This window comes from Sorex fumeus, unplaced genomic scaffold (assembly GCF_029834395.1).
Source record: "Sorex fumeus unplaced genomic scaffold, SorFum_2.1 ptg000098l, whole genome shotgun sequence".
NCBI classification, from domain to species: domain Eukaryota; kingdom Metazoa; phylum Chordata; class Mammalia; order Eulipotyphla; family Soricidae; genus Sorex; species Sorex fumeus.
In genome coordinates this window covers 19,827,606-19,842,089 of record NW_026606155.1, presented here as the reverse complement: position 1 = coordinate 19,842,089, position 14,484 = coordinate 19,827,606, and the positions used below count along the sequence as shown (strand labels likewise).

General features: G+C 56.4%; 1 protein-coding gene across 3 annotated transcripts in view; it reads left to right on the top strand.

The window, feature by feature from the left end:
- ESRRB (estrogen related receptor beta) overlaps positions 1 to 10,425 on the top strand; it is a 170,770-nt gene extending 160,345 nt beyond the window's left edge. For all 3 annotated transcript variants that reach the window (XM_056133628.1, XM_056133627.1, XM_056133630.1), the window contains exons 6-7: positions 3,182 to 3,451; positions 10,106 to 10,425. In XM_056133628.1, the coding sequence (XP_055989603.1) occupies positions 3,182 to 3,451; positions 10,106 to 10,350 (515 nt within the window). In that variant the 3' untranslated portion in view covers positions 10,351 to 10,425. The remainder of the gene's footprint in view (positions 1 to 3,181; positions 3,452 to 10,105) is intronic.
- Positions 10,426 to 14,484: the final 4,059 nt, after the last annotated feature.

Here is a 14,484-nt window from a genome sequence, read left to right as displayed (position 1 = left end):
CTCCTCTCTCTAACTCAGGGATCTCTCCTGGCAGGGCTTGGGATCTAGGTGGGATGCCTAGGGATCGAACCCAGGCTGGCTGAGTGCAAGGCAAGCGCCCTCCCCACTGTGCTACTGCTCTGGCCCTATCGTGCTGTTTTTGGGCGTCTCAGACATGAGCAACTTCAAAAGCCAAAACCTGACCAAGAGGTTTGCCTGGAATTTCGTCTGCTGTCCCCATCTCCTCCTGCAGAGGGAAGGGTTTGGTACTCCTACCCCACCCCCACCCCCACTCCATTGTCTTCTTTCGGACATTCACAAGTTGGATCCTTGTGGACATAGGGGGAGGTGTGTCCATCCAGGTAGGGACAAGTGGGGAGTGTGGAGGTGTGCTGGGCTCAGCTGCACTCACAGTGGGTGGGGTGGGTTGCATGCCAGGCTCCTCAGCTCACCTGGCTCACTCAGGGTCTGAGAGGAAGAGAGAAGCCAGGGCTGAGGACCCCACACCCCAAGACCAGCCTCACCCAGTGATATGGAACTCCCCAAGGCTCCGTCTCCTCCCAGCAGGTCCCCCCACTGGCCTGTGTGTCTCCCTTGCTGCCTTAGACTCAGGCAGTAAATCCGCTGCCTCTTGGCTCCAGGACTCCACGGTCTGACCATGTCATTGGGACGTGTTTTCTTGTAGCTGGGAATGAAGATGTGGGCATCTGTCTGCTCTCTGTGCTATGGAGTATGAAAGGCATCTCTGAACCCAGATGGGTGCTCTGCATGTGGGTGGGAGGGGACTGTGGTCCCCTGGAGTTTGGGATTCAGCCTCCAGAACCCTGGCCACCCCACTTCAGAGGTCAGTCTCCAAAGCCTCCTTATTTAGACCCCTATCCTCAAAATTTGGAACTGGGCGTTTTCTCAGATCGAAGGAGGGTCTGTGTCTACTTCCTGGGTGGCGGGGTGGTGGTTGAGGGACTTAGTGGTGATGTGTGATGTGCTTTGGTGGAACTGTCTCTCTTGGCTTCAGCTCTCCCGGGGGAGGACCAGTTCCTGTCTGTGCTGGCCCTCCTGTCCTGCCTTCCTGTTGATCCTGGGTGGGTACTGAGCAGGTGCTCAGTTAACATCTGTGGGAGGCAGGAGGGAGCTACATGCCCGGCCCAACCATCTTGCCTTCTTTTCTAGAAGCCTCCTCCTCACCCGCCCTCCCTCGCTGTCACCTTTCAATTAATTCCATTGCCTCTTCCTTTCAGCCCCGCCACCGTCTCCCCTCCCAGTCCGGCCGCCCACGGACCCCTGAGCCGCCCCCCTCCCCCCACGTGCCTGCTGATTGGTATCTGTTAATTAATGTCGCCCAGGGCCTCTCCTGCTCAGAGGCCCGATAAGGGAAATTGGATGTCCATTTCTATCTATCTTTTCTTACCTCCCGGCTTGTCCCGCCACCACACACAGCCACACACCCTCCCAAGCCGGCACGTTGACCCCCTGGGCTCCGGCGTCTCAGCCAGGAGAATCTCTCTTTTGTCCCTCATCCACGGATGCCAGCGGTGCAGGGGTGAGGGACTTCCTCCCTGGACATGTGGGTTGGACCTGAGAGGGAGGGCACGGGCAGAGGGTGGCTGCAGGGTCCAAGGTGAACCCCGAGGGCCTCGTGCATGTCCTGTACATGGGCACTGGGTAGAAAATAGGAACAGCGATTTTCAGAGATGGGGGAAGGCAAGGACTGTGGGTACCCAGACAGATGGGCCTGTTTGGTTTGGTTTGGTTTGGTTTGGTTTGGTTTGGGGGCCACACCTGGCAGTGCTCAAGGGCTGACTCCCGGTGGGCTCTGGGACAATATGGGGTGCCAGGGATCAAACCTGGCAAGTGCCCCACCCGTTGTGCTTTGTGCTTTGAAGCTCAGGACCACATGTCAGGCCACCAGGAAATTGTCCGTGGAAACTGCATCTAAGAGTGTTGTCCATGGAAACTGCATCTAAGAGTGTTGTCTCTCATACCATTGCCCCCCGCCCTGGTGCAGATGTGCTAGGTCAGAAGTGCCATGAGGGCCCAGTGCCAGTTCTGCATCCCCAGCACCCCCCAGAGAGGCCCCAAGTGCGTAGGGCCTTTAGCAGGGGAGCCAGGGGCCTGTAGGCTGCTCTAGTGCCTGACCACCTGGTACAGTGGCCTTGACGGAGCCTCCAGTGTTGGGATCTGCTGCTGCCCACTCCATGCTCCTCATCGCCCTCCTTTTCTTCCTCCTTCACTCCACGTATATCAAGATGCCAATGACTTAATGCCTAGTTCAGTGCATATATAAATACAGACAGAGGCCACACCCAGTGGGCGGCTGGGGGGACAGGGGTCACTCAGCTACTTGGGAGCCACCAGGGCTGCACCTGTTCTCAGGTGTTCTCAGGCGGACTGTAGGGAGCATGTGGTGTTGGGGATCGAACTTGGGGCCTGGCGCTTGCCAGGTGCAGGAGCGCTCTCCTGGCCCCTGTGTCTCATGCTCTGTAGCCACGGTCTCGGGGAGACCTTGGTGTGATCAGAGCAGCCGCTGCCCCCTCTGGAGCCCGTTTCACAGGCTTGGAAACAGGTTTGGAGAAGGGACTTTCTCCTAGTATGCAGAAAGCCCCCAGCTCACGGTCAGAGGGGCTTCTGGGACTCTAGGCTCGTGGGAACAGGCCAGCAGGGTCTGGGAGAACACTGCTGGTGCAGTGACCCTGGGGGATCAGTGTCCTCTGAGCAGGTGAGCCCCTGAGCTCCTGTGGTCCCTGGGGCCCTTTGTGGCCTAATGGCTGGGCTGGACCCCTGCTGGACCACCCTGCACCTCGGCATAAACAGGGCAGCACTGAGGTTCCAGCATTGAACCCCCCAAACCTCCCCTGGTTTGAGCAGAGAGACGGGCCTGGGAAAACGCTCCCAAACCCCCAAACTGGAGGGGCTCCTTAAATCACTCCTTAAATGACACATGCCTTTAATTCCTGCAAAAACCTCTCCAGTTGAAAACTCCCGTGGAACTGAAAGCCAGAATGAGGATAACAACTGTCAATATTGACGGAGCTCTCATGAGCTCTGTCTTTCCACGAATTCCTGCCTCGTGGCAGCGGAGGAACAGGGAGTACAAAGGGAGGGCAGAATCCTGAAGGGCCGCCTGGGGAATTCCTCTCCCCACCCCTGCCCTGGAAGCTGGCCTGACCCCGTGGTCCCCCACCCCTCCCCCCTCTCCCCACAGGCTTCTCCAACCTCTCGCTGGGAGACCAGATGAGCCTGCTGCAGAGTGCCTGGATGGAGATCCTCATCCTGGGCATCGTGTACCGCTCGCTGCCCTACGACGACAAGCTGGTGTACGCGGAGGACTACATCATGGACGAGGAGCACTCCCGCCTGGCGGGGCTGCTGGAGCTCTACCGTGCCATCCTGCAGCTGGTGCGCAGGTACAAGAAGCTCAAGGTGGAGAAGGAGGAGTTTGTGACGCTCAAGGCCCTGGCTCTGGCCAACTCCGGTAAGAGGGGGGTGCAGGGCGCCGGCGGGCTTCATAAAGTCATTTCTGCAGGCCTGGGAGGGCGGGGGCACAGCCCTGAACCTGTGAGTTGAGGCCACTCACTGGGCGAGATGGGGCTGTCCAGGAAGTTGTGTGGACAACCAAGATGGTGCAGGGAGTGGCCTGGGACTGGCATGCCCCATACTCCGTTAGGCCCCTCCTGACACCTTTGCCCCCAGCCAACACAGACACCATAGAGCTCGGGATGCCATGGGCTGGCAGTGGGCCAGTGTTCCTCACTCCCACATGCCTGATGTTGTTCTGTGCTCCAGACCAGTCCCAGGGTTGAGGCTGGGGAACTCCAGTGCCAGGCTGGCCCGTGTCCGATCTGCTTCTCTTCTTCCCCTCCGGCAAGTGGCCTCACACTGTGCCTCAGTTTCTTCATCAGCAAAAGAGGGCCCAGCAGACAGTCCCCCATCTACAAGACGTCTTAGTGGTGGGATGCCACTTCCACGGATCCTTAACCGCATACTTGCTTTGTGCACAAGTTACGCTGTTGAGTGAGTAAGCTGTGAGCTTCACTCTTACACTCATTGGGCAGACTCTCTGTCATCGACCCACTTTACAGACGTGGAAGCAGAGGCTCGAAAGGGAGAGCAAGGTACAACCAGGGTCACACCGTTGTAAGGGGCCAGAGCTGGTGTACCTTCTCTGCATGAGGGAGCCCCAAGACCCAAGACCATATGGTTCCCTCTACCATATATGGCCCTCAAACAAAACCAAAGCCAAAGCGTCAGGCCTAGAATTTAAAAAGAAGAAGAAGAAGAAGAAGAAAAGAAGAAGAAGAAGAAGAAGAAGAAGAGAAAAAAAAAAGAGCGGGGAGGGTCAGGGCTGACCCTCAGACCAAGGTTCTCTGATTCTATAATTGACCCCAGTTTGTAACTGCCTCTTGGTTCTAACAGCAGCAGCAGAGAAAAACCTTCCCAGAGCATCTTGTCCTCGGTCTGACCGAGGACAAAGGAGGCCTCGGGCTCTTACTTAGTGCCAGCACCGCCTGGCTGGATTCTGGGGAGAGAGGCTGGCAGGTATTAGGCAGTGGTGAGAGTATATGGTGTGGTCTGTCCACCGGTGGAGGGCAGGTCCCCCTAGGTGGCTGTTGGAGATAGGACCCTTCCTTGGACGGAGTTAGATGAGAAACACACAGAATTTGTTTTTGTTGTTTTGGGGCCACCCCTGGCTGTGGTCAGGGGTTACTCCTGACTCTGCACTCAGGAAGGACTCTGGGCATTGCTGGGGGATCTTATGGGATGCCTAGGATGGAACCCAGCTTAGCCATATGCAAGGTGGACACCCTCCCCGCTGTACTATCGCTCCTGGGGACACACACAGCCCTGCTGTGCCAGGGCATAGGGTGGAGTTAATTTTCTAAGTCCGGTCAAGTGGATGCAAGTTCAGCTCTGACACTTTGTGGTGCTCCTTTGGGTAAGGGGGTGAGGAGCGGAGAAGAGAGAGCGCCAGCCCCTGGGGGAGCTGGTACCATTTTCCTCTATCTGTCACCTAATGGGCGGCCCCAGAGAAAACTCAGATGCTGCAGGTGCCCTTCAGATCCCTGTGATTGTTCCAAAACCCAAAACAGCACCTTGGACAGCTGCTTTCTTCAGAGATCTCCTTTCATTGGACTGTCAAGGGGCCCAGACTGGCACCCCGGGGCCTCAGTAGCCACCCTCGAGCATGCAGGGGAGCAAAGAGCTGGAGTTTGTGTGGACTAGAACTGGCTACACCGAGGCCGTGGCTGCCTTTTCCTCAACTCTCGCCTCTCCAGACCTGCCTTTCATGCTGCTTTCTCTCGAAAGCTCTTGTCTGGGGCTCTGCTCCCCGGGAGCCTCACCTAATATCAAGAAGGAAGTGTTTTACTATAGTTAAAGTTTCCCTCCCCTCTTTTAATTTTATTTTAAAGTTTCTTGGGCCACACTCAGCAGTGCTCTGGGGTTACTCCTGGCTCTGCATGTTGGAATCACTCCTGGAGGTGCTCGGGGACCATATGGGATGCTGATCAAACCTGGGTCATCACCATGCAAGGCAAATACCCTACCCACTGCACTATTGCGCTAGCCCCTCAAATCCCTTTATTAAAGAAAAAAAATTATGAAAACAGACTAATTAAACAATTGGGGAGGCCGCTCCTCTTGGTGGTTAGGGGCTTCTCCAGGCTCAGTGCTGGGGCCCCACTGCCAGGGAAGCCGGCAGTGCTGCAGCTCTGGAGGGCATGTGCTCGACAGCCCTTTGAGCCTTCTCCCAGCCCAGTACTTAGTTAAACGTTGATCTGCTTCCAGAGGGACCATATCCTCCGGAGGGTTCTGATAGCAGGTCTTCCTGGTCAGTCTCTTGTTTTCCTTGGTATGGCTAGACATCTGGACATGCCACCATCATTGAGCCAGCTATAGCCCTGCCCTTCTTAGTCCTTCCCTAGCCCTTGGGTCAGGCCCCCTGAGCCAGCTATAGCCCTGCCCTTCTTAGTCCCTCCCTAGCCCTTGGGTCAGGCCCCCTCGCTTACTAATATTGTGTTACTGATGCTCAGTCGGGATGGAGGAGCCCTTCCAGTTTTATTATCAGGAACCAAGTCCGTAATCTGCATCAGACTTACTCTGTGCTGGACACTTCTGTGGGTTGTATTGAGCGTAGGGACATTTCTGCATTGCCCCATTTTCTGCAGACAGTTCTGCCACCCTTGCTGGCCCTGCTGCTGCCTCCTTAGAGTGGCTGGGTGGTTAAACGGGAAGATGGGGAGGCGGGGAAGGGGAAGCAGTGGACAGAGGTCCAAGCGCACACACTTCGGTTTGGATGCCCTGGACCTCCTCACACCCACCCTCAAGCTTTTCCGTGAGGGGAGGAGGGTGATGGGAGCACTTCAGCTGGAGCTCCTTCCGGGTGGCTGTGGGGCCCACCAGCCTCCTTCTGTCTTCATCTCCATCTGTGTACATGCCCATGGACACACACACGTGTATGTCTGTCTAGACATGTGCTTGCATACAGATGTTTAGGCACATAGACAAACATCGCATACAGGAATGCACAGATGAACTCCAACACATTCATATGGGTGCATGCATAGGCATGCATGAACATACAGCATATCCACATACAGATAGGTACCCAGGCTCATGCACAAACGCACACGGAAGCGTCGTACACAGCAGTAGGTGTACACACTTATGTGCAGATCCATGCAGTGAAGCTCATAGATGCATATATAGGCAGATCCAGACAGACCTGATTTCTTTAGAACTCTGGTCCCTTTGGCCCAGTCCCAGCTATTTCCAAGCCCCCAGTCCTAACAGTTTTATTCACTTCCCGTTTTCTGCCTGTAATCGATTGCTCCATGATGCATCCAGATCATTAAGCATCACACTTAAGTTCCCCTCCCCCACTGTGAGCTCCTTGTATATGCATGGACACAGGATGTAGCTGGATGGATCTGAAAAAAAAAAAATTCTCTGAGACCCGTATGTATGCACACGACCGCTAAGTATAGGATCCAAGAAAGAGGTTTGAAATGACGCCCCAAGGTTGGTAACTTGCCCAGGCAGTGATGCCGTCATTCATTACCTGTTCTTGAATGCTCGTGCCCAACACACCTTTGGTCATTTACTCTTCTCTGCCCCTTTGTAGAATGTTTTCCTGCTCCGGTTGGACCACTGACAGGACTTAATCAGTTGCATCCTAACTGCTGGGTCACACACATGTCCAAGGGATTTGACCTCATATCTCCAAGAGAAATGGGGGATTCAGACCTCTCATAAGAAAATGGGGAATTTGGGGTTCTTATTATGTCCAAAGACAATGGGGGCCATGGGGGATATGAACCTCTTTGAGAATTGAAGGTTCTGACACAGATCTAGGACGGAGGGAGTACAGTGGCTCTGATGGAGGGTTATTGGCACATTGGTAGTGGTGAACAGCCATTTGAGGAGGCATGCGTGTGTCCCTAAAACATACACTATTGTGAACCGTTGTCTCTATAAAGTAAGACGTTAAAAGCTGCAGCGCAGGGTGGTTGATGCCACCATTTACCAAGAGGAAGGGCCACCGAATCTGAAAATTGGGGATTGACCTTATTTCCGTTGACGACACCTGCACATGCATAGACAGACATAGCAATCCACGTGAGAGGCACAGCCTGATACAACCAGTAGGAACCAGTCTGAGCATGCTTGGTCATGGGAATCCGGAGGGACAGCCCCATGGCATCCCTGCTGAGGGAACAGGACAGGACAGGACCACTCACACTTGGCTCAGCTGACATTGGACTGAAGAGTCAGGCTGTGGGGCATGTCCCCAAAGCACGGCCCCTTGGGAGCCGCCAAAAGCAAGTTTCACCCCAAGTCCCAGCCTTCTCCAAGACGCTCTGGCAGCAGGAGAAATTCATAGCCATTGATTTTGTAATTAACAGTTTATCAATGCCATCGATACAGACTTGCTGATGGATTGCGAAGAAATTAATCTTGCAGTGTTATTTGATTTCATTTGTGGTCGAAGGCAGCTGCCAATTGGGGCCTCCCAGGGGAGGGTGGGCCGGGGGGAGCGGAAGCTGATGGAAGGTGGGGACAGCACGTCTTTGGGGGAGGCTCAGCTGGGAGTGGTGGTGGGGAGGTGCTTCCTGTCCTGTGCACAGAGGCAGCAGCTTGGAGGAACGTGCAATGCAGCCTGAGTCGTGGCCTGTGCTGTGCCCATCCTGTGGGCACTTGGCTCAGTCTTAATGAGTTGCCACGTCCATTAGGTGCTGTGACACCTTGCCGAGCAGCCCTGCCACCATCTCTGCCAAGAGGCGCTCTGAGGAGTGAGGACGTTCACTGAGAGCCTGAGTGACTTGGCCAGGGTCACATGGCATCTGAGACTTCAGGTCTTAGCTGCATCTACCCCCGTTCTCCTAGAGGACCCTTGAGGCTGCATCCCTGGAGGCCCTGCAAGAGGGAGCAGGAGGGGGTCTGTCCGGGTTAGAGGTCACTGGGGTCAGCCAGGTCGGAGGCTGTCACTTGGTAATAAACCAACTAGCATCCCAGGGGCTGCTCTGTTCCTTTTTTTTTTTTTTTAATGAGGGGAGGAGTGAAAGTGGTCACACCTGGCAGTGCCCAGGGGCTGTTTCTGTCCTGACTCAGGAGTGACTCCTTCCTGGCAGTGCTCAGGGAGTCAAACTGGGTTGGCCACATGCCCCTGGTTCTATCTCGTAAGTCCTGACCCCAGCTGTTCTTGGGGGCTCCACTTAGAGCTTTAAGCTCACATGCTCCCTTTCCCTCCTGCCTTGGGTGGGCATTGGGTGTTGCAGTTTGGGGGTGGTAGCTTAGGATATTTGGGGGGCAGGGGTCTCTTTAGTAACTCTCTGGGGCCCAGAAGTCATTCCTGGTAGGCCTCTGCCACCTGGGCCCAAGGATGCAATGCTGCGCGGGCCACCCTAGCTGTGCAGCATGGGGAGACTCAGGCTTTGGGGGAACATCTGGAGGCTGGTTATTTCCCTGAGGGTCAAGAGGTCAGGAGGTGGACCAGGGGAGACCCCCTGTGGGTGCCTCTCTGCCCCGCTAGCATATTTTTTAGACACCCCCCCCCCCCCCGCCATGGTTGGGTTCTAATCCCTTCCCAGGGTTTTAGAGAACACCTGCCAACCCTCTCCTGCAGTGCCCTGGCCCTACTCCCTCCCCATGCCTGCCCTCCACCTGGGCTTGACTCTGGGAGCTGAGCCCTTCATCTGTGTCTGTTTCCCTCCTGGCCCTCTTGAAAGTGCCTGGTGGCAGCCACACAGTACAAGTAGTGGTGATGGTATAACTGTGTTTGGGGTGGGGGGTGGGAGCAGTAGTGGTGGAAATGGAGGGGGGTGCAGTCAGTGGTGGTGGTAATGGTAGGGAGGTGCAGTGGGTGTAGTGGGATGGTAGTGGTGATGGGGAGGGGAGCAGGGATGGTGATTGGTAGTGATGGTAATGGGTGCTGGTGTTCTGGATGAAGGGTGAAGGGAGTGATAGTTACCGGTGATGGCAATGACGTACAGGTTTGATGATGGGGGGGGGGAACTGGTAGGGATAGTGACCGTGTGCTTGGGCCACTAGTCAGGCATGCACTTGGGGACGAGATCTGACTTTGTTTGGGGGCCACTCTAGCTGTGCTCAGGGCTTAACTCCTGGCTCCGATCAGGGGTCACTCCTGGTGGGGCTTGGGGGTGGAGGACCGTAGTGGTGATGGGGATCCAACTGGGTGTGCCCTACCTTCTGTGCTATCTCTCCGGCCCCGAGGACTTATTTAACCTCTGACCTGTGCTGGCGCCACCCTGAGGATGCTGACGCACCTGCTCTTGGGAGTAAATTGACTGAGGGTGATGGGCATGTCAGAGTCCTACTCCCCAAGTCTATTGCGGGGTCCGCTTGGCAGGGCAAGCACCCGTCCACTCACAGTCAAGCCCTTTGTGGTCTTCTGCGACTCCCTTGCAGGGGCAGTTATCCAGAAATGTTCAAGGGGGGTAGGAGAGAGAGACAGAGACAGAGGGAGGAAGAGGGAGGGAGGGAAGGAGAGCCCTGGTAGTCTCTAGCCTTGGAGCTGGTTTCTCCCTTGGCAGGGGGAGCATCCGAAGCGCCCCCCCCCCACCAGCAGAGTCCTGGCCACACCCCCTGACGCTCACCCTTGCGTCCCCAGATTCCATGTACATCGAGGACCTGGAGGCCGTGCAGAAGCTGCAGGACCTGCTGCACGAGGCGCTGCAGGACTACGAGCTGAGCCAGCGCCACGAGGAGCCCCGGAGGACGGGCAAGCTGCTGCTGACGCTGCCCCTGCTGCGGCAGACGGCCGCCAAGGCCGTGCAGCACTTCTACAGCGTCAAGCTGCAGGGCAAGGTGCCCATGCACAAACTCTTCCTGGAGATGCTCGAGGCCAAGGTCTGAGCGCGGCCAGCACCCTCCGCGTGGACACACGGCCACCAGCCTCGCTCGTCCGCGCCTCCCCGAGGAGGGGCTTTCCCGCCCCCATCCTGTCGTGTGCGCGCACGCGCACTCGGACTCCGGGCTGTTGTGGGCGGGAGGCCAGGGGCGGGGCGCAGGGTGCCTGGCTCAGCGGACTGGCCTGGGCCAGGCTGACTCCCCCCCGAGATAGGAGAGCACCGAGGACCCCACCCCCTTCTCCCCTCCAGACCACCAGGACGCAGCATGTACATTTCCTCGCTCCTGTCCCTGACCCCCGACGACCCCCCGGCTTCTCCATCCATGGCCTGGGTGGGCACTGATCTGCTCATGATGCCAGAGGCTTGGCTTGGGGACCCCCTCGGCGGCTTTCCCGCCTTGTAGGAGGTTTTGGGGGGACCCCTTAATAAACCCTGCACCTTCCGAAGTCCAGATCGCTGTTTTGAGGCCAGTTCATTTATACGAGGGTGGCCGCCCTGGAGGCCGGCTGCCTCTCTTCCCCTGGAAATTCCCCCTCAGACCCCAGCCTCTACCTGGAGGCACCCTCAACAGTGGAGTCACCACCAGGATGTCTCTGAACCTGCCTCTGGGTTCTGGCATCCCTTCTGCCTTCCAGCAACCTCAGGGGAGGTGGTGAGCAGCTGCCCGTGGGATGTGGAGAGGTGTGGGGGGGGGTGTCTCCCCTGGGGGCACTCACTGGGTCTTGGACAGCACCCAGAGGGTTGGGCCACATGGACAGGGGTCCCAGTCAATCTTGGAGGAGCACAGAAAGGCCCACGAGTGGAGCTGGGACAGCTGAGGGCCCTGGACGCCCAAACCCCTCTCTGAGAATCACCTGTGCCTCTGGCATCGAGGAAGCATGGCACAGGGCGAAGAGGAAGATGATTCTGGTGCCGTGTGGAGTGACCCAGCAGCCACGGCTGGGGTTTGTGGGCTGAGTGCCAGGGCCCAAGATCTGGGAAGCCACTATCCCAGGCAAACAGAGTGGCTGGGCCCTGGGTCTCTGGGGGTGTTGCTGAGAGCCATGTTGGAACCCATGTGACTGCTGTCTGATTTGCAAGGACCGTCTGAGCGTGCACAGATGGGTGAGGGCCGAGGGGGAACCCTCCTTACTAGTGGCTCCCCTCCAAAGCAGGTGTCTCTGCATGTCCCTTGGCCCATGTTCCCTAGAGGCCTACACTGTTCTGACTGCCCTCCCCATCACCCAGACAGGCAGCCTCTGGTCATGAGCCACCAGGAGGCCACAGACCTTCCCTCCAGTCTCCTGATTTGTCCTGGGAAAGGGCCACTCCTGGGTGGGCCAGCTAGGATGCAGCACCCAGCTCACTGGACAGAGGGTATTCGGTGCTGCAAGTCTGGGGTCCTCAGAGCAACTGTCAGCATCTAAGCTCCCCCCTCCCTCTAGCCCTTGGGGGTGGAGGCAAAGGTTTCAAGCCCAGTTTCCAGCTGTCCCAGGGGCCAGGCACTGAGATCTGCCTTGCTTAGAGAACTGAGCTTTGCTTGGTGGGTTACTCCCCTGCCCCTGCACACGCATACACGCACACACACACACACGCACGCACACACACACATGCCTCTCATCACTTGCTTGAGGAAGTGGAGCGGGGCTGGCCTCACTGCTTGAGACCTTGGTATTCTGGGCCTAGGCCACCCTCTTAACTCGGAAGAGTGTCTGGCTCCAAGCCGTGGTCTAGGGGCTATCTGTGGGCCAGTCTGAACAGCCCTTCCTGGCTGTGACCTGGGTAGCTTGGAACCAGCCATGTACAGACTATATCTACAGCCATGCCCAGTGGCTTGTGGTAGAGGGCAGGTAGGGGAGGTAACACGGCCAGGGTGAATGGGTTGGCAGGCATGTTGTGACCAGAATATCTCAGCGATTTGGGACTCCTTGGTGGGGGGGTGGGGGAGGAGGGTTGCCTGGGTATTCTGGGTCCATTGGATATTCAGAAAGTTTAGGGACCAGAGTTCTCGTTGGAAGTGTCCCTCGTTTGGGGACCTCCTATCAAAAGGGGAAGCTTGAGTTCACAGAATTTATGGCTCCCCCCTCTGCAAACAGAAGGGAACTGGAGTTTGCCTCCAGAACTGCTGTTCCTGGAATGTGTCCAAAGGAAATAGCCTGGCTCAGCTGTCCTCTGGGTTCAGGTCCCCGACGGGAGCCAAGAAATGAAAATCGAAGACTCCAACCCTGGACCAGGTGGTACTGGCTGGGTCCCCACCTCCCCGAGTCTTGGTGGAAACTTTCAGACTGGTGGTGTCACCTGCGAGCCACGATGGGGTGGGGGAGGGTCTTCCGGTTTGAATCTTCGGGAAGCGTCATTTTCAGACGGGAGTGGGACAAGGTGAGGGGAGGCCACATCCGTGGCCGTCGGGTTGGGGCTGCACTTCCTTCTGGACTCATGTTGCCTCCCTACACAGGTGGGAGCTCTTGGGGTGAGGGTGGGGCTGGGGCAGTGCCATACCCGTGATGACCACAGGGCTCATGCGTGGACAGCACCAAAGAAGAGCGCTACGCGGGAAGATTGTTTTATTTTCGGAAAATGAGTCTATGGCTGGAACGGCTTCTGCAGATGTATATATTTTTGAAAGTGGTGGTTCCTCTTGCATCACTCCCCCCGGACTTATCTCTGCCTCTGTGCTCTCCAAAGACCCCCCTGTGTAAATCACATCCCCCTTGGCTGCTTCCGTCCTGGTCCCTTGTATCTAATCTAATAAATACGGAACAGCCTGCTGGACTGCTTAACTGCCTTCACACCTTGTCTGTCATCCCCCCCCCCCCCCCCTAGCTGCACCCCCTGGTGGGCCGGCTCAGCCTGGGAGTTCCTGGGGACTTTCATAAGTCTCAAGAGTCACTTGGCAGCTGGAACGTAACTGAGAAGGAGGATACAGGTCTAAGGAAGCTTGTTTCCGCTGCCTAGACACCTCATTCTTGGCTGTGTCAATTGGCTGTGTCGAGGGGACATGCACAGGGGCCCAAGGCCACCCCTAGCATAGCATGAGGCAACTTTGCAGTGCTGGAAGTCAAACCCAGGGCCGCATGTGTTAGGGTCCACTGCTGGAACAGTATTTTTTTTTTTTCTTTTTTTGGCTCACACTCAGCAATGCACAGGGGTTTACTCCTGGCTCATGCACTCAGGAATCACTCCTGGCAGTATTCAGGGGACCATGTGGAATGCTGGGAATCGAACCCCGGTTGGCCACATGGAAGGCAAACGCCCTACCCGCTGTGCTATCTATCTGCCCCTGGAGCCATATTTCTGATCCTTCTACTATGTAGGCGGGTCAGGCAGCCTCTCCCGACTTGGGTTGGATGACTTGAGGTGAGGTCCTGAGAATATGGAGCTCCTTAGCCCCCGCTGTGCCAGAGACCACCAGTGCCACCCTGGCAGTGCTTGGGGGCCACATAGGGATCAGGTTGGGGTCCCGTGTCTGCTTTGCACAGAGCTCTCTCCTCACTGCCCTACTCATTGTTTTTGGTTTTGGGGCCACACCCAGTGATGTCCTGGTTTTGCACTCAGGAATCACTCCTGGCAGTATTGGGGGACTATATGGGGTGCCAGGGTTTGAACCTGGGTTGGCCACATGCAAGGCAAGCTTCTTACCTGCTGAACTATCTCTCTTCCTCTTTTCTGATACCAGAGAAACAGGCATCACCTCTGATGTAGGTGAACTGCAGTTACTGATGTCTGAGGGGGTGGATGCCATGCATGAAGTGTGTCTGCACAGAGCTCTCCTGCTGTACCAGGCCACACACAGGACCACAGAGGCAGAGGAGGAGCCTGAAAGGAAGCAAAAGATCATTGTGAGGGAGAGACGCTCCAGCCTTCACTAGCAAACTGTATTTGAATCTATATGTGGTCTGCCAGTGGGGCAGGTGCCAGGCAGGGTTTGATCCAGAGGCTCACAAAATCCCCTTATGACCACTTTGATTCTCTCAGCAAAGCCTGGCAAGCTACCCGTGAGGTATTTGATATGCTAAAGACAGTAACAAGTCTCACGATGGAGACGTTACTGGGCCCATTCGAGCAGATCGATGAACAACGGGAGGACAACTGGGAATTGAACCCGGGTTGGCCGCATGCAAGGGAGGACAGTGCTACAGTGCTTTGATTATCTCAGCTC